The 18,581-nt window shown below is 39.3% G+C and overlaps 1 protein-coding gene across 8 annotated transcripts in view; it reads left to right on the top strand.

Annotated features, from left to right (window-relative positions):
• The window catches only part of SETX (senataxin), a 78,005-nt gene that overhangs the window by 13,806 nt on the left and 45,618 nt on the right, over window positions 1-18,581 (top strand). For 7 of the 8 annotated variants that reach the window (XM_022578355.2, XM_089913927.1, XM_089913925.1 and 4 more), the window contains 7 exons: window positions 685-895; window positions 2,871-2,980; window positions 6,505-6,724; window positions 7,494-7,613; window positions 12,185-12,356; window positions 12,490-12,574; window positions 13,068-17,270. In XM_022578355.2, coding sequence (XP_022434063.2) covers window positions 685-895; window positions 2,871-2,980; window positions 6,505-6,724; window positions 7,494-7,613; window positions 12,185-12,356; window positions 12,490-12,574; window positions 13,068-17,270 — 5,121 coding nt within the window. The remainder of the gene's footprint in view (window positions 1-684; window positions 896-2,870; window positions 2,981-6,504; window positions 6,725-7,493; window positions 7,614-12,184; window positions 12,357-12,489; window positions 12,575-13,067; window positions 17,271-18,581) is intronic. The other variant, XM_089913926.1, reaches the window with a different exon arrangement.

Raw genomic sequence — 18,581 nt, 5'->3', positions numbered from 1 at the left:
TTTTTATTGGCTAATAGTTCTTTTTTTTCCCCTCTCTTCATTTTTTAATGGGTAAGTGGTATAAATCAATAAAGACAAGCATTTTTTCATTCACAGTAACGAAAGTGAAACATGTAATTTTAAATATGTGGCTTTGAATATTGGTTTATTATATTTATCTGATGAAAAATGGAATACAGACCATAGAGATAGGTATAATAATATAGAAAAGAGGAGGGGGGTGATTAGTTATGAACCTTTTGAGGAAAACTTTTACGTTTACAAGGTTTCCTAGCTATGAAGCTAACCAATGTCTTTATGCTAAAGCTGATGTTTCAAGGTAGTTACCTATGGCTGGAACATAGAAGGGAAGTCAGAGAAGGCCCAGCTTGTGCCTTGGTAAAGAAGCTCCAACTTCTCATTTCCTTTTCAATAGAGTGTAGTTGACAGAGCTGTTGATAGCAAAACTCTGCAAGAGCAATGTTTTAAACATCTCATGCTCTATGTACTCATGTTCATGTATCATAAAAGCCACTTTTATGTTTAGTGACTGTTTTCTTTAAATCTAATATATGATGTTTAGTACTTCTTTAAACTTCTGAATTTTTATACTTAGGAAAAGGCTTTCTAGAAGGATCATCACATCCAGTATATTTTGTTGATAATAAGATATAAAGCACACTGCCCATTTTTCTTTTCCTGTAGGTTTTATGGGAATTAGAAACCTCACGTCTCATAAATCACTTTGAAAAGGCCATGAAGGCAGAAATTGGAGACGATGACGAGTTATATATAGTAGACAACAATGGAGAGGCACAGCCGTTTGACTTTACTGGCCAAGACTTTGAAAATAAGCTTCGAGTTCCTCTTCTTGAAATACTGAAATATCCTTATTTGCTTTTACATGAGCGTGTTAGTGAGTATCTTGGATGTTTCACAATTGTATCATTTTTTTTTTTTATTTTAAGAATTGTAAGAAAAAAAAAGAATTGTAAGAATTTGGGTTTATATTGAAAATCTGTTTCTTAAACATATAATTAGGATACTTATTATTATTTTTTCCAAACGTTTTATTTTGAGCGTTTCCAAACCTAGAAAAGTGAATTACACAGTGAATACCATAAACACACCACATAGATTCTACAGTTGCTAACATCTTGCTGTATTTGCTTTATCACATATATATTCATCTATCCATTCAATTAATTTTCATTCTTGGAATGTGTCTGTAGCAGGGTTTTTCAAACTTGGCACTGTTGACATTTTGGACTGGATAATTCTTGGTGGGTGAGGGACATGCTGTTTATTGTGGGATGTTTAGCAGCATCCCTGGCCTCTCTCCGCTAGATGCTGGTAGTGACTTGCTCTCCCCATTACCCTAGTTGTGACAACCAAAAATGTCTCCAGATATTGCCAAACGTCCCGTGGGAGTTGGGGATCAGGGCCAGTGAGGGACAGAATCGCCAGGTTGAGAACCACTGGTCTGTAGTAATTTTCAGTAATCACTATGGCATAGCATATTACGGCTGCCTAGATTTTGGTCATTTATATTTGCATTTCTTAATATGAATCTCTTGAAGACATTTTCCTGATCTATCAAATCTAATGAAATAACAGTACCTTTAAGGTACCCACTACTATATCTAGTCCACATTCAGATTTTCCCGGTAGTTGCAAAATGTGTTTTTTGGACGATTTATTTAAATTAGAGTCCAATCAGGGACTGTGCATTTGGTTCCATATTTCTTACATCTCTTTTAATCCAGAATAGTTTACTCTTATATATGTGTGCACAGGTATAGATATAGATAGATAGATTTTTTTTTCTTTTTTGTCATAACTTTGACTTGCTGCGACCAGGTGGTTGCCCTAAAGAATAATGTGCTTGCTGGACTTTTCTGATTTCTTCCTTGTCATGTTATTTGACTTGTTTCTCTATCCTCTGTATTTTCAGTAAATTGAAAAGTATATCTAAAGATTTATTAGATAAATCAGTTCTTTCTAAATAAATTCAAAATAACTAGATTTTTAAATTCTAGCAAGTCATTTTTCAAACATTTATTAAAGAGTACCATATCCAGAAAAGTATATAAGCTTGATTTTTCATAAACTAAACACACTTGTGTAGCTGGCACCCAGGTCAAGAAACAAAACATCATCAACACACCAGGAGCTCTCCTCTTGCTTTTCCAGTCATTGTTCCTCCTTCCCAAAGCTAACCACTGTCACTACAATATTCTTTGAAGCTTGACAAAATAAAGTTGATTCATCTGATGTGGTAAATGTATGAGTCTATTCAGTATACTTCTGAAAGAGTGATGAAGAAATTTCCATAAGGCAACAGGGATCAGGATAGTGCTGGTACAGATAGACTAATGGAACAGTGTAGAGAGTCCAGAAGTAAACCAAATATATTTGGGGAATTTACTCTTTGGTGATGATAGCATTTCAAACCAGTGGAGAAAATGGATTACTCAGTAACTGAGAGTAGGACAAAATAGCCATTTGGGGGGCAAAGCTGATTTTATCACTGTGGTACAAGATAAAGTCCTCATGGATCAAAATGTAAAATGCTAATGGAATTGGACCTATAGCCATACTTCTAAGAAGATGCCCTCTGGAGATAATTATGCCCAGTGTGAAAAAAGATGTTTGTACTAGGAAAGTCAGAGCAATTCATAGGCACACACTATGATCAACCTACCGGTCTTTCAGCAGCTAAATATCATTCCTACATTTACAGCATTTTTATGCCTCAGTTTAAAAAAAAAAAAAAAAAGGGAACAACTTTTCATTCACTTACAGAGCAACCAAAGGAGCCAAATTTAGGGAATCTTGATAAGTTGATAAGATTTATGTCTTATGTTTACTGCCTTGTTTTTTCTATTTAGATGAACTATGCGTTGAAGCACTTTGCCGGATGGAACAAGCTAACTGCTCCTTTCAGGTTTTTGACAAACATCCAGGGATCTATTTGTTTTTGGTCCATCCCAATGAAATGGTGAGTGTGAGTGTTAGGCAGTGGAAGAAGGAATATTTTATTTTTGCACCTATAGTATAGATAACTATAATAGAGGTTTTTGGTTGTACTTCGTTTAAAATATTTGCCAAAATTATTCTCTTGTTGTTGTAACATTACTGCAGTTAAGGAGGGGGTGCTGGGGGGGCTCAAAGAAGAGAGTTAAGAGAGTAGGGAAACACTTCTGACAGGTGATGCTTCAGTTTAAAAGACAGATGAGGGGATAACCTGAACTTGCAGTGTGTTGACCTGAACTAATGAAGAAGGACTGTTCTCTCTTGCTTTTCTTGCTTGCCTGCCCCGCTCCAAGCGCACGGAAATACCAGTTAAAACACTTGAACTAATTATTTTGCTAATAGATGAGATTTTTAACAGGTGATGGGGTAGAGGGGAGGGCAAGGAAATTCAGTTCCTAGGTGCCCGACAGGAAGAGGAACTGAGAATCAGAGCAGGAGGTAGACAGGAGCAGAGAGCAACACCAGAGGCTCGGGACCTGACTGTGAGCTGATTGCTGGAGTTTGAGGACTTCTCATCATGTGGCGAGGCAGCGTGTGCAGTAGGACCTGTGCACGTTGGCCTCTAGAACTGAGTTACAGTGTTAAGACAATAGCCATGAAGGGTTGCTCTGCCAGTAGAAGGATAGTAAAGAGGCTTTATTTTTAAGTGGCAAAGAAAGAACATGGTAATGGGGTTTCCAGTCAGAATGGTGGTGAATTTCAGTCTCCTCTGTGCCAAACCCAAACAATGATAGAAAAAAATTCAAAAAGTGGAATTCTAAAAGGTATAATCACACTTTTCAAAAGGTAAATGTTTCTTTGGACCAGTAATGGAACAGAAATACAAAGTGATAAATGGTGGAAACCTGTATGTAGGCTTGGGTGGCTGTAGGTAGCAGGGGACTGAGTTTGTGCATGATAATAAGAATTACAAATGTACTCCAGGCAAGGGTAGAACCAGAGTCAAGGCCTGTGCTTAAAATAAGGGTGGGGCTTTCCTGCCTGTGAAAGAAGATTGACAGAAAGTACAGCCAGCTGCTCTCTGGGACTGGCTTTCTTAAAGCTGCAAACCAGTAGAGGAAGCTGGTCCAGCTGAGCAACCAGGACGTGGGCCAAGCACTTGCAGGCTTGGTGACTGGGTCTGCAGGGCCAGGAATGACTGTATTCTTCATTATATATGTGTTTTTATAGGTGAGGAAACTGAGTCAGGAGACCTAACCACAGTTACACAGGCTAGTATGGTGACTTGGATTTGTATATAGGCAGCCTGACTCCAGAGCTGTAATGCTTTTTTTTTTTTAAGTTTTAATATGAAAATACTTTAAAATTTTCAGAAAATTCTCAAAAGTAAAAAAAAAATAGAAAACACCTGTATACTCTTTAGCTGTATTCACCAATTATTAATGTTTCACTCCATTTGTTCTATCATTTGCTTTCAGTTAACTACAAAGCTGTTTGTTTTCTGAACCATTTGAGAGTAGGTTGCATATATCATAGCCTTTTGCCCCTAAATATTTCAGTGTATATTTCCTAAGAATAAGTATATTCTCACAATATTATAAACTTCAGTGAATTTAACATTGATACAGTAAGGTCTGTTTTCCAGTTGTGTCATGTGATCCAGTGTACTTTGTAGCATTTTCCCCCTGTACTTCAGTATCCAGACCAGGATCAGGATTTACATGTAGTTGTGTTACATTAGTCTCCCTTAATCTGTAACATTTCCGCAGCCTTTCTTTGTCTTTTATGACAATTACATTTCTGAAGAATAGACATTTCTGCCTCCCTCCCATTTACAAAACATAGAATGCTTTTCATTTTGGGTTTGTCTGATGCTTGCGCATGGTTAGGCTTCGGTTATACGTTCCAGCTGGAGTACTACGTAAGTGATGGATGTTATGTCCTTCTCAGGGTGTCAGATATACAGGCATGCCGTATCATTCGGCCTCTCATGGTGATGTTAATTTTGATCATCTAGTTGAGGTGTTGTCCAGTTTCTTCACTGTACAATGTCTATTTCTTAAGTACTCTAAGATCACATAAATACCTTACTCCTCACCAAAATTTTCTCCTAAATTTAGCATTACCTGATGGTTCTTCCCTGAGCCAGTTTTTCTAAGGTTGCAAAATAATTTCAACCCCAGCACTTTACATATTTACCAGTCAGCACTTGACATTGATTGTACTATAATCAAGAGCCATTTTCCCTGCTCTTCATTTATTCATCTGTTTATTATAAGTTATAGACTCATTGATTCCTTTGTATTTTTTTCGATAGCTTAAAATTCATTACTTAATTATGTTGGCATAGAGCCCATTCTTTTGTCCACTAGTTCTATGTTTTGCAAACTTTTCTGCCCATAACCTAAGTAAAAATGTTCTTCATTCAGTTCACACACATATATATACGTATGTGACCTAAACATTTCACAAAACAGTACTTACTGTTACTATGAAGGATGGCCACTGATCTTTTTAAATTTTATTTAGTTTTTAAGGTTGGTTGTGATCACTAAATTCAATTTGTAGTGCAGAATAAATTTAAAATCACTTCCCTATGCTATATTGCCATGTAGAGGTGACCTTTGATTTCTTTTGAGGTTTCTCTTTTCTTTTTTCTTCCCTTTTTTTAACTTCCTATTATGGAACATTACAAACATACAAAAAATAGATTGGTGTAGTGAACCCCCGTATATCCATCACTGTGCTTCATCTGTTATCAATATGTGGTCAATATTCTACTCCTGTTAAGTTTAGTTACCGCAAATCTTAGACATCAGAGCATTTCATCCATAAGATACTTTAGTACGTGTATCAAAAAGGTAAGTGCTTTTAAAGGAAAACAATTACATCAACACACTTATTATAATAATAATAATATCATATTTCTAGTCAGTGTTTAAGTGAGTGGAAATTATTATCTCACAAATGCTTTATTAGGGTTAGTTCAAATCAGGATCAAGCAAGGTTCACACATCGCATTCCAGTTGACCCTTGAGCAGCATGGGTTTGAACTGCATGGGTCCTCTTATACACAGATTCTTTTTAATAGCATGTAGTATAGTACTACACAGTTCGAGGTTAGTTGAATCCATGATGCAGAACCGGGATATGGAGGGCTGCCAACTCTGTTATATTCGAACTATATTAGTGTATTCAACTACGCAGAGGGTAGGTGCCCCTAACCCATGTGTGTTGTTCAAAGGTCAATTGTAATTAGTATCTTCTGTCTTTTTTTTCTTTTTTTCTGTCATCATGGACCTTTTGGTATATTTCCTTTAAATGTCTGAAAATCATATATTTTTCCTAAAGTACTTTATTCTATATGATAGTCTTTTTCTTCCAGTTTTATTGAGGTATAATTGACATACAGCACTGTATAAGTTCAAGATATACAGTGTAACTATCTCGTGTCTTTTATAATCTGTAGAGAATCCTATTTTAACTGTATGCTTGCTGAATGTAGACAGTTGTGTGTAAAATGAAGTAATGAATGTGTTATGCTTTTAGGTTCGGCGTTGGGCTATCCTGACCGCAAGAAACTTGGGAAAAGTGGACAGAGATGATTATTATGACTTACAGGAGGTTTTGACTTGCCTTTTTAAAGTCATTGAGTTGGGGCTTTTAGAAAGTCCAGACATTTATACTTCTTCTGTCCTTGAGAAGGGTAAACTGATTCTTCTGCCTTCACACATGTATGATGCTACCAACTACAAAAACTATTGGTTAGGTGAGTATTGTTCCTACACAAATATAATTAGTATTTTCCAATATTTCTTATGATTATCCTGCAAGGGAAGGGATCTCTTTTGGTAATCTGATCAAAATTGCTAAATAAAGGATTTCATAGTTCCCAATTCTTGTTCTGTCATTAAATTGACTATTACAGCATCTTGTCTTTAAACATTTTTTATCCTAGAAATCATCTGTGTAAGAGGTACATTTTCAAGTATGGCAAATAGATCTTTTATTTAAGGCAGTATTAGATGTTACAGTATTAGCATAGCAGCTGACCTTAATAGGGTTTTGATCTATTGCAACAGAGGTTTAATAGCTCTTTTCCCATCTGTACAATATTTCCTGGAAGAAAGAGATATTAACTTTGGTTTTCATCAGGTTGTATATTGACTTAAAATATTTCTGTCCTACTTCATTGACTCAGAGTCTTATAGTCATGTGTATATTTGGCAGTGATTGGTACTTGAAATATAGTGATCTTAAAATTTAAGGGGTTTTTGACTTTATGAGATACAAATTGTGTGGTAGTCATTTTGGAAATGGTTTTCTAACCATGTTCGCGCCATTTTCCCTTTTTATTCAGTCTAAAGTTCTGTTCTTAGGAGGAGTTGTATATGAACGTCTCAGACTTCAGTGTCTGAGGCACTGGATACTGTTTTGTTTCGTCTTACTGCCTTGTTATTCTTTTGCGAACTAAACTGGAGAAGGCATTAGAACAGTTTTATTTAATCAATTCAAGAAAACTATACATGATCTTACAGGTATTTGCATGTTGCTGACCATTCTTGAGGAGCAAGCCATGGATTCACTGTTGTTGGGCTCAAACAAACAGACTGATTTTATGCAATCAATACTTCACACCATGGAGAGGCAATCAGATGGTAATAAACTATTTGCTGAATATTGCGATGATGGTGCACTTTGAAAATACTAGTGTCACTGTAAGAATTTGGGTGTATGATGTGGAGGAAAGAGAGTGAACATTTTATGGTTTTGGTCACAGAGTCAGAATTTTAAATTGGAAAGGACCTTTAGAGTTTAACTCAGCACCTTACTTTCATAAAAGAAGAAACTGAAGCCCAAGGAAGTTAACTTACTTTTTAAAAAATTAATTAATTTTTGGCTGCGTTGGGTCTTTGTTGCCGTGCATGGGCTTTCTCTAGTTGCGGCGAGCGGGGGCTACTCTTCGTTGCAGTGTGCAAGCTTCTCATTGCTGTGGCTTCTCTTGTGGCGGAGCACGGGCTCTAGGCACGCAGGCTTCAGTAGTTGTGGCACATGGGCTCAGTAGTTGTGGTGCACGGGCTTAGTTGCTCCACGGTATGTGGGAATCCTCCCGGACCAGGGCTCGAACCCCTGTCCCCTGCATTGGCAGGCGGATTCTTAACCACTGTGCCACCAGGGAAGTCCCTTAACTTACTTTTTCACGTTGAAATACCCAGTTAGTGGTAGAATCAAGACTAGAACCTAAAGGAGGTAAATTTCTAATGACATGATAGTTAAAATTTTGCAGAAAGCTTCCCCTATCCCACTCTCTCCCTTTTGCCTGGTTTTTCATTTCACTTTGGGTTCTCTAGTGTTCCACCGTCCACGATGGTGGCTGCCTGCCGGCCAAGAGTGGCTCTTTACGTTTACATTAATGAAACTTAAATAAAATTAAAAATTCAGTTTTTCAGTCCCACTAGCTATACTTCAAGAGCTGCCTGGTGGCTACGGTATAGAACCATTTCCATCATCCCAGAAAGTTCCCTTGGACAGTGCTCCCCTGATAGTCTAGAAAGTAGGGTCTCAAACTGTCATGTTTGTTATTAGAGCCAGCTTAGTTTTGCTCATGGTTTTATTGGGCTGATCAGGGAGAATCTGTACTAGTGTTTCTAATCTTACCTTCTTTATGAAACAATGACTCAATAAAGACCAAGCATGCCAAATTTAATGAAAACATAAATATAACTTTTTACCCACATTCACTTCTCCTTAGGCAACTTCAGTGTGGATATATATTCTTTTGTGGGGGATTCTAAAAGAAATACGTAAACGTTATTTATTTATTTATTTATTTTGTGGTGCGCGGGCATCTCACTGTTGTGGCCTCTCCCGTTGCGGAGCACAGGCTCCGGACGCGCAGGCTCAGCGGCCATGGCTCACGGGCCTAGCCGCTCTGCGGCATGTGGGATCTTCCCGGACCGGGGCACGAACCCGTGTCCCCTGCGTTGGCAGGCGGACTCTCAACCACTGCACCACCAGGGAAGCCCGCTAGATGATTTTTGATTAAGGTTTTTACTAATTAGGGACTTCCCTGGTGGTGCAGTGGTAAAGAATCTGCCTGCCAATGCAGGGGACACGGGTTTGAGCCCTGGTCCAGGAAGATCCCACATGCCGCAGAGCAACTAAGCCCGTGCGCCACAACTACTGAGCGTGCAAGCCACAACTACTGAAGCCCGTGCACCAGAGTGTGTGCTCCGCAACAAAAGAAGCCACCACAATGAGAAGCCTGCGCACCACAACAAAGAGTAACCCCTGCTCTCTGCAACTAGAGAAAGCCCGCGCACAGTAACGAAGACCCAGCACAGCCCCCCAAATAAATAAATTTATTAAAAAGGTTATTACTAATTTGCTTACCGGCATTAACTACATAAATTGTTAGTTTTTTTCCCAGTGCTTTGCATATATATTCCTGTCCTCTCCGTTAATCCAGCTCCCCAACACTCCTTCAAAATGAGTCACCTCCTTTTTTTTAAGCACCTTGTTTTTTTTTAAGATTGGCATTTTTATTTATTTTATTTATAAGTTCATTTATTTATTTTTGGGGCTGTGTTGGGTCTTCATTGCTTCGTGTGGGCTTTCTCTACTTACAGCAAGTGTGGGGCTACTCTTCGTTGTGGTGCACGGGCTTCTCATTGTGGCGGCTTCTCTTGTTACAGAGCATGGGCTCTAGGCGCGTGGGCTCAGTAGTTGTGGCTCGTGGGCTCTAGACGGCAGGCTCAGTAGTTGTGGCGCATGGGCTTAGTTGCTCCGTGGCATGTGGGATCGTCCTGGACCAGGGCTCAAACCCGTGTCCCCTGCATTGGCAGGCAGATTCTTTCTTTAACATCTTTATTGGAGTATAATTGCTTTACAATGGTGTGTTAGTTTCTGCTGTATAACAAAGTGAATCAGCTATACATATACATATATCCCCATATCCCCTCCCTCTTGCGTCTCCCTCCCACCCTCCCTATCCCACCCATCTAGGTAGTCACAGAGCACCAAGCTGATGTCCCTGTGCTATGTGGCTGCTTCCCACTAGCTATCTGTTTTACATGTGGTAGTGTATATATGTCCATGCCACTCTCCCACTTCGTCCCAGCTTACCCTTCCCTCTCCCCGTGTCCTCACGTCCATTCTCTACATCTGCGTCTTTATTCCTGTCCTGCCCCTAGGTTCTTCAGAAGCTTTTTTTTTTTTTTTTTTTTTGGTAGATTCCATATATAAGTGTTAGCATACAGTATTTGTTTTTCTCTTTCTGACTTACTGCACTCTGTACGACAGACTCTAGGTCCATCCACCTCACTACAAATAACTCGATTTCGTTTCTTTTTATGGCTGAGTAATATTCCATTGTATGTGTATGCCACATCTTCTTTATCTATTCATCTGTCGATGGACACTTAGGTTGCTTCCATGTCCTGGCTATTGTAGATAGAGCTGCAATGAACACTGTGGTACATGTCTCTTTTTGAATTATGGTTTTCTCAGGGTATATGCCCAGTAGTGGGATTGCTGGGTCATATGGTAATTCTATTTTTAGTTTTTTAAGGAACCTCCATACTGTTCTCCATAGTGGCTGTATCAATTTACATTCCCACCAACAGTGCAAGAGCGTTCCCTTTTCTCCACACCCTCTCCAGCATTTATTGTTTGTAGATTTTTGATGATAGCCATTCTGACTGGTGTGAGATGATATCTCATTGTAGTTTTGATATGCATTTCTCTAATGATTAGTGATGTTGAGCATCCTTTCATGTGTCTGTTGGCAATCTGTATGTCTTCTTTGGGGAAATGTCTATGTAGGTCTTCTGCCCATTTTTGGATTGGGTTGTTTGTGTTTTTGATATTGAGCTGCATGAGCTGCTTGTAAATTTTGGAGATTAATCCTGTGTCAGTTGCTTCATTTGCAAATATTTTCTCCCATTCTGAGGGTTGTCTTTTCATCTTGTTTATGTTTTCCTTTGCTGTGCAAAAGCTTTTAAGTTTCATTAGGTCCCATTTGTTTGTTGTTATTTCCATGTCTCTAGGAGGTGGGTCAAAAAGGATCTTTCATGTCATAGAGTGTTCTGCCTGTGTTTTGGCAGGCGGATTCTTTACCACTTCACCACCAGGGAAGTCCCAAGTCACCTCTTTAAGAAACATTCCATAATTGTCTTCACCTAACTGATGACTTTCTTCCTTATTTGAGAGCTTCCTAGACATAAGACAGCTTCAGTAGAGGATAAAAAAGTATATGAGAAGTTCTACTCAAACGACTATGATAAAAAAAAAAAAAAAGAATCTAAGAGCCCTGAGGGAAATAAAGCAGAAAGTTCTAGGGTTGTCAGTGATTGGGTGAGTTAGAGCACTTGCCTCCTGAGAATACTGCTGAGGATGATAGGGGGTGCTAATAGTGAAGCCGTTCTGGTTCTTACTTGGAAAAAGCCAGCTATCTGTTTTCTTCTGTAGGTGGTATATCTTTATGTGAGTGTAAAGAAATAAATCTGGAAAGAAGGAATAGAGTAAGATCTTACAAATGCTTGACTGAGGACTTCTAATTTCCTTAGAAGACATTAAGGAGCAAGTGCAGGTCTTTGAGCAGGGCAGTGTTTCGCCACTGCATGTAGAGAGGAGGGAAAGGACCGGCCATAAGAGTGTGTGAGTAATGGGAATTCCTGCCAGTTGGATGTAATGGAGATAACAACAAAGCCATGTTGAGACATGGGTGGATGAAGAGTATGTATCTCTGCTTCTCCAGTGGATGAGGGGTTCAGTCCTTTATACCAACCAAATGACACCCACAATTCAGGATTTCTTGTATCATGGACTTTGTTTAGATCTGAAAATACCAAGTTTTTCTTTCTCTCCCTTTTTTTTCTACTTTACTTCTGTTATTTATTGAAGGATGGGAGTATAAAGGTCTGGAAGAAGCAGAGGAGGAAAGATTGTTTCAGGTTGGCAAACAGGATGAGAAAGTTGAGTTTATCTAGACTATCTCAGTTTGTTCCACACGAAAAAATTTCTTAACAGAGGTGTATTGCTTTAAAAAAAAATGCAGACGCTATTTAAAAGTTTGCCAGCTTTCTAAAACCTGTAGTTGGCAATGCTTTACTTTAAATTACTTCCTGCTTTGCTTTCAGTTTTGTTGCTACCCAGGTAAAGAATGCTTAATTCTCAGTATAGTTCAGTGCCTTTCCCTAACCTGGCAAATGACTCCATTGTATTTCAGATGATAGTGTGGATCCTTTCTGGCCAGCGTTACACTGTTTCATGGTGATTCTGGATCGCCTCGGATCCAAGGTCTGGGGTCAACTTATTGATCCTATTGAGGCATTTCAAACCATTATCAACAATGTGAGCTACAATAAAGAGATTCAGAATATACGGAACAGCTCTATGAGGTTCGTTCAGTTCCTGTGTCAGGATGTCACACAATCTGTATGAGGAAGTCTACTATAATTGACTTAACAGTAGGATTTTTCTCTTCTTTTTATCCTTCATTTCAGTAATTTCTATTTATTCTTAATATTTAAGGACCAAGTTCGAACCAGAGTCATATTTGGATGATGTGACTTGCAGCCAGATCGTATACAATTATAACCCTGAAAAGACCAAAAAGGTATAAAACATTTTGAGAATTCAGGTGATATTGTATTGCCTTTATATTGCATAGACAGTGTTTTGTGTGGTTAGTTGCATTGCTGATTTTATATGTAGCTGTTCTGAATCAACTGTTGCGTAAAACCTTTCTGATTGAACAGTAGCTCATGAGGAAAAATGGGCTCTAATGAGAGCGTGCACACTTTGAGAGATTAATTTTTCAGTACGTTTCGGAAGGGTAGAACATTTATGGCATGAGGGAGATAAATCACATGACTAGAAATCAAAGCCAACTGAAGGAAAGAGGCCCAGAGTACATGGAGGTTTTGTAAATTTAACCTTTTCATGAAACCTTAACCTCAAAATTGAACTGTTTTCAATTTCTTGGGGGTCCATATATGTACATCAAAACAGGGAAGTTGAGCAGTGTATTTTCTTGTTTGCAGCTTTTGTGTTAAACCTGTCATGAATGGTGCTTGTTTATCTGAATGTCAGTATCTCTTTCATTTTAGGATTCAGGGTGGAGATCGGCCATTTGCCCAGATTATTGTCCTAACATGTATGAAGAAATGGAAACACTAGCTAATGTGCTGCAGTCAGATATCGGTCAAGACATGCGTGTTCATAACAGCACGTTTCTGTGGTTCGTCCCGTTTGTGCAGTCGCTCCTGGAGCTTAAGGACCTGGGCGTGGCGTATGTGGTGGCGGTTATCCATCACCTGCACTCCGAAGTCAAGGGCGCCCTCAGCCAGGCAGGCGCCGTGTGCGACACCGTCACTGAGTTCTTCCTCCTGATTTTGGTGTCAGTGATTGAGCTGCACAGAAGTAAAAAGTGTTTGCATTTGCTGTGGGTGAGCTCCCAGCAGTGGGTGGAAGCCATTGTAAAATGTGCCAAGCTTCCCACCACCGCGTTTGCACGGACTTCTGAGAAGTCATCTGGAAACTGCTCCAAAGGCACGATGATATCATCTCTGTCATTGCATTCAGCGCCATGTAACTCTGTACAACTTGCTTGTGTGCAGCTGATCAGAAGTCTCCTTAAAGAAGGCTATCAGCTTGGGCAGCAGACGCTTTGTAAGCGATTCTGGGATAAGCTCAACTTATTCCTGCGAGGAAATTTATCTTTAGGTTGGCAGTTGACCAGTCAGGAAACCCATGAGTTACAAACTTGTTTAAAGCAAATTATTAGAAACATAAAATTCAAAGTACCTCAATGTAGCACTTCTGTGGATCTGACTTCTCCATGTAAAATGCCTCCTGCATCATATAATAAAGAAGAAAGTGAACAAACAAGGAAGAAGTCTAGAAAAGACAGGCACTGTCTGGAAAACTCCAGCCCAACATTCTCTAAAGAACCGATGAAAGCTGATGCATGTCAAGTGCAAGAGAGTATTTTCAGCAAAGCAAATAATGCCATAGAAGAGGATAATGAGCAAACTTATATAAAAGATTTGAAACTCAAAGACCATCTCTCAGCTGAGTTGTGCTTGAAGCCGAGTAGTAAAAGGATTGTTAATGAAAGAGCTCGAGGCCAAGTTAAAATAAGTACAGGGAAGCATAAGTCTGTAAAAGAGAATTCCTCATATACCCCACAGAATTGTACTTCAGGAAATGGTCCAGAAAAGGTATTTGACAGAGGAATAATAACATCAACACGTTTGTTGACTGATTCTAGCAATGACTCTCTGGAAAAGGTGTCCACATCAAATGAGGATTTCTCTTTAAAGGGTGATGCTCTTGGCAAAACCTCAAAAGCAAAAACTAAGGCACATAAAGATGAAATCTGTGCTAAGTTATCACATGTAATAAAAAAGCAACACAGGAAAAGTATCACTTTAGAGGAAAACCTGACTGTATCTAGCATTGAAAGTGTCTATTCAAAGAAGGATACAGGAGGTCAGAAAGGAGATGGCTTCATATACAATCTCTCTTTAGGCCCTGATGGTACTCTGGATGATAAAAATGGAGAACAAAAATCTGAAAAGAGTTTATTGCTGAAAAAGAAACAAGTACAGGAAGAAGAGTTAGGCATTTTCTCTACCCGTGAACTCAGTTGTCAAATACTAGAATGTCATGTTGGTAACAAAGATTTGGTCTCATTTACAGAAACGACCAATATTTTTGTGGAGAAAACACCTCCCTTTAAAGATCCTGTGACTGGACTTGAATCAAGAGATATGGAAATTATCAAGAGTACTGCTCAGTTTTCTTCTGATTTAAGAGAGCAAGCCCTTAGCATCAGTCCTAAGTCTGACACCTTAACAGATTCTCAGATAGACAGAGACCTCCACAAATTATCCTTAGTAGCTCAAGCCAGTGTTATTAAGTTCCCATCAGATTCAACTCAAAAAAGTTTATCCCAGCTACAAAGAAAAGTTAAAGATGATAGAAGATGTTTCACAGCCAACCAAAATAGCGTTAGGGAAACCTGCTGTGGACAGGTCATTATTATTTCAGATTCTGACGAAGAAGATAATGATGATGAGGAAAGAATTGTGGGTTTTAAGAAACACATTACACAGGATAAAACATGCATTGAGAAAGAATGTCCAGAGCAGCACGCTTCAATAGCTAACACAAACGTGGAACAGAAGGTAATAAGGGAAGAAAATACCGGGTCCCTTTTGCAGTTTGAGGAATCTGATTCTCAGTTTTTTGAGTTTGAAAGTCCATGTGAAGTGTTTTCAGTTTGGCAAGATCAGAAACCAGACAACAAGAATTCAGTTCAAGAGAATGAAGAAAATTCGTGCTTGACTCATGCAGGTGATACCACAAATGATTGGGGTTATGGTACAGATGATGTACCTGAAGAGGTCATTAAAAAAGCAGCAGAGGGCATTGAGGAACACGCAGAACCACACAGTAGTAGTATTTCTGTTGAGAAGTTTTGTGAGATTGAAGTAAAAAAACCCAAGAGAAGGCGATATCAGAAAGCTGCTATGGCTGAAGATCCTCTAAGGCCTTCATCTCCTGTCAAAAGTGAGGACCAGTCCGATATTCTTAATGAGAGAGATGTGACCGAAAATGATTTTAAAAGTATAGACGTAAGGACTACAACTCCCAGTTCGAGCGTTCAGAGAACCACTACGGTTTCCCTGAAGAAGTCTCCACCAAAGCTTCGCACTTACTCCAAACGTGTTAGGAGAGTCTCACTTTCTAAAACTCCTAAAAAAACACGTTCGGATACCAAAACAGGGCAGAGTAAAAGTTCAAATTACCTAAGTTGTAGAACAACTCCTGCTATAGTGCCACCAAAGAAATTTCGCCAGTGTCCTGAACCAACTTCAACGGTTGAGAAACTTGGTCTGAAAAAGGCTCCTCGTAGGGCATTTGAGTTGTCCCAGCGATCTTTGGAGTGTTTGGCTCAGTTACGTGACCATGGCAAAACTGTTGGAGCAGTTGATACCCGGAAAAAGACTAAATTAATTTCTCCTCAGACTCTCTCTGTCAGAAATAATAAGAAACTGCTGACGAGTCAAGACCTTCAGCTGCAAAGGCAGATGAGACCCAAATCACAGCGTAACAGACAAAGATGTTTTGATTATCAGAGTACAGATAGAACACGAGCAGGCCCACCTGGAGCACAGAATTCTGACGAATGTGTGCCAGAATCAGATACATCAGATTATAGTTACAAAGGAGGAGTTGAGGTAACTGCTAAAAGTAAGGAAAAAGAGTTAATAAAGTGTGTGTCTTCTGAAACAGAACCCGTGAAAGCAAAATACGTTTCTCAGGTAGCTGATGGCACTTGTGTTTTGAACCCGTGCACTTCTGTAGTATTAAATGGAGAAGTACCAACAAATGAAATAGTTGTTTCTACCTCAGGGGACCCTTTAGGTGGAGGTGACCTAACAGTACATCATTTAGGTGTGGCAGCCTTGAGAGAGGGAGATCCTGAATCCAGCAGTGACATAGAGGAAGATAATATATTTTTAACACAACGTGATCCTGAAGATATGGATTTATGTTCACAAATGGAGAAAGAGAATGATAAACTCATTGAAGTAGTTCATGGAAAAGATACAGTCCAGGTAGAAGAAGATTCTGTGAGTCGGCCTCAGTTGGAATCTTTGAGTAGCACAAAATGTAAATACAAAGGTTGTGTTGAAACACTGAAAAACCAGGGTGAATACTGTTCAAAACACTCTGAAGCTAAAGCAGCGGATGAAGATATATTTCGTAAACCTGGCTTGCCTCTCTCTGCATCTAAACCTTCGAGACCTCCCACTGCTAAGATTTTTAGCTCCAGTAGTACTTCACGAATTGCTGGCCTTTCCAAGTCTTTGGAAAATACGGCAGCGCTCTTACCAATGCTGAAAAATAAGTCAAGTGGGGTACAGTCTGTTTTGAAAGTACCGCCAGTCTCTCTGGTGTCCAAGAAGCCAGTGGCTGAAGTGAAGGGTTTGTGCAACGTTCTCCATTCTCATACTCCAAATAATTCCAACAGGCAAGGCTACAAAGTTCCATTTTGTGAAAACAGATCTTTTTCGGCTTCCCCTCCAGTAAACGTTCTCTTGTCAGCACAGTCCATCTCTGACACCTTCGTTAAAGAGGTCTTAAAATGGAAATACGAAATGTTTGTGAACTTTGATCAGTGCGGACCCCCGTCAGCTCTTTGTGAGTCCATCTCAAGACCTGTGCCTGTGAGATTTCAAGATGGTGGAGATTATTTTGAAGTGTTTTTCCCTTTGATGATGCTGAATACTTTTGAAACAGTAAGTATATGTTCTAATCGTATACGTTCAGACTTTGAAATTACCTTTCTTTACCGTGCTGCGTACGGCTAAAATAACTGAGCACATTTTGATTTAGATGTAGCTTGTAGATTTCATGTTGAACGGACATTGTGCCCGACACTGTTCTAGTTGCTGGTGATACAGAGGAAACACTTAAACTCTGCCCTTCTGGAGCTTACAGACACAATTCAGAGTGCTAAGGTACCAAGTCCAGAGGTGGCACAGGAGGAGGAAACGTTTTTCGGTGTAAAATAAGGGAAGACTTCTCAGAGGACATAGTCTCTCATCTGCGTTTATTTTTTTGAAAAGTAGTGTAAACCTTTACTGAAGTTTTCTTGAGGAGGTAGCAAAGGGCAAGTTACACTGATCAGCACAAAGCAATAAATCCCAAATTTCTCATCTGTCTTCCCAACTTCTTATGCCTCATAGCAGCCTTTAGCTGCCTCCCTACCCCAACACATCCCATTCTGGTTCTTCTCTCTTTCTTACTCCCCGACTGGGATTGCCAAGTAAAAATATAGGATTCCCAGTTAAATTTGAACCTCAGAAAAACAGTAATTCTTTAGTGTAAACATCCACTTGCACTTGGAAGGATGTTTTTGGTGCTCTCAAAGCAGGTAGATTTTTACTTTTTTTCAAATTCCTTTAAAAAAAAAGAACCCAAAATGTGAGCATGCAACGAGACTCTTCAAAACCAAGAACGCTGAGGTAAATACCCACGTATTCAGTCAGGAGATACTTGGGTGCCTGATACTTGCCAAGTACTATCACAGACCTGGGGGGTAAAGTGGTGAACACGACAGACAAGGCCTCTGCCTTCTGGGAGTGATCATTTCAGATCAGGACCAAAGGCTCTAGAGCGCTCTAGAATGATCTAGAACAAAAGGCAGCAGGCACTTTAGACTGAAAGGTGAGACAGCCTCTGTGAGCGATGGTATTCACACCGAGACCAGAGTGAGTAGAAGGAGTTGGCCATAGGAAGTATATCCCAGGCAGAGAGACTGCAAAGATCCAGCTTAGAATTGTTAAAGGCAAAGGAGGTGTACTGCACAAAGAGGCAAGTTGGTGTCAATGTATGCCCTAAATTTCAGCCGTTGTCTTAAGAATTATTTTACTAGTGTTTCAAAAGCATTAGAAACAACTAATTGATAAAGGGCCTTCAGTCTGTCTCCTTAACAACAATGTGAAATGGTATTACAAGAATGATCTTCTTACCTTACAAAATTGTTAGTTCAGTGAACAGTGTATACAGTTAAAGAAGCTGGAAAATATACAGAGATTTTCTTCGTT

The sequence above is a fragment of the Delphinapterus leucas genome, chromosome 6 (genome assembly GCF_059928025.1).
Source record: "Delphinapterus leucas isolate spDelLeu-1000000601 "Yukka" chromosome 6, BTC_Dleu_Yukka2, whole genome shotgun sequence".
NCBI lineage: Eukaryota > Metazoa > Chordata > Mammalia > Artiodactyla > Monodontidae > Delphinapterus > Delphinapterus leucas.
This window is presented reverse-complemented; position numbering and strand designations above follow the sequence as displayed.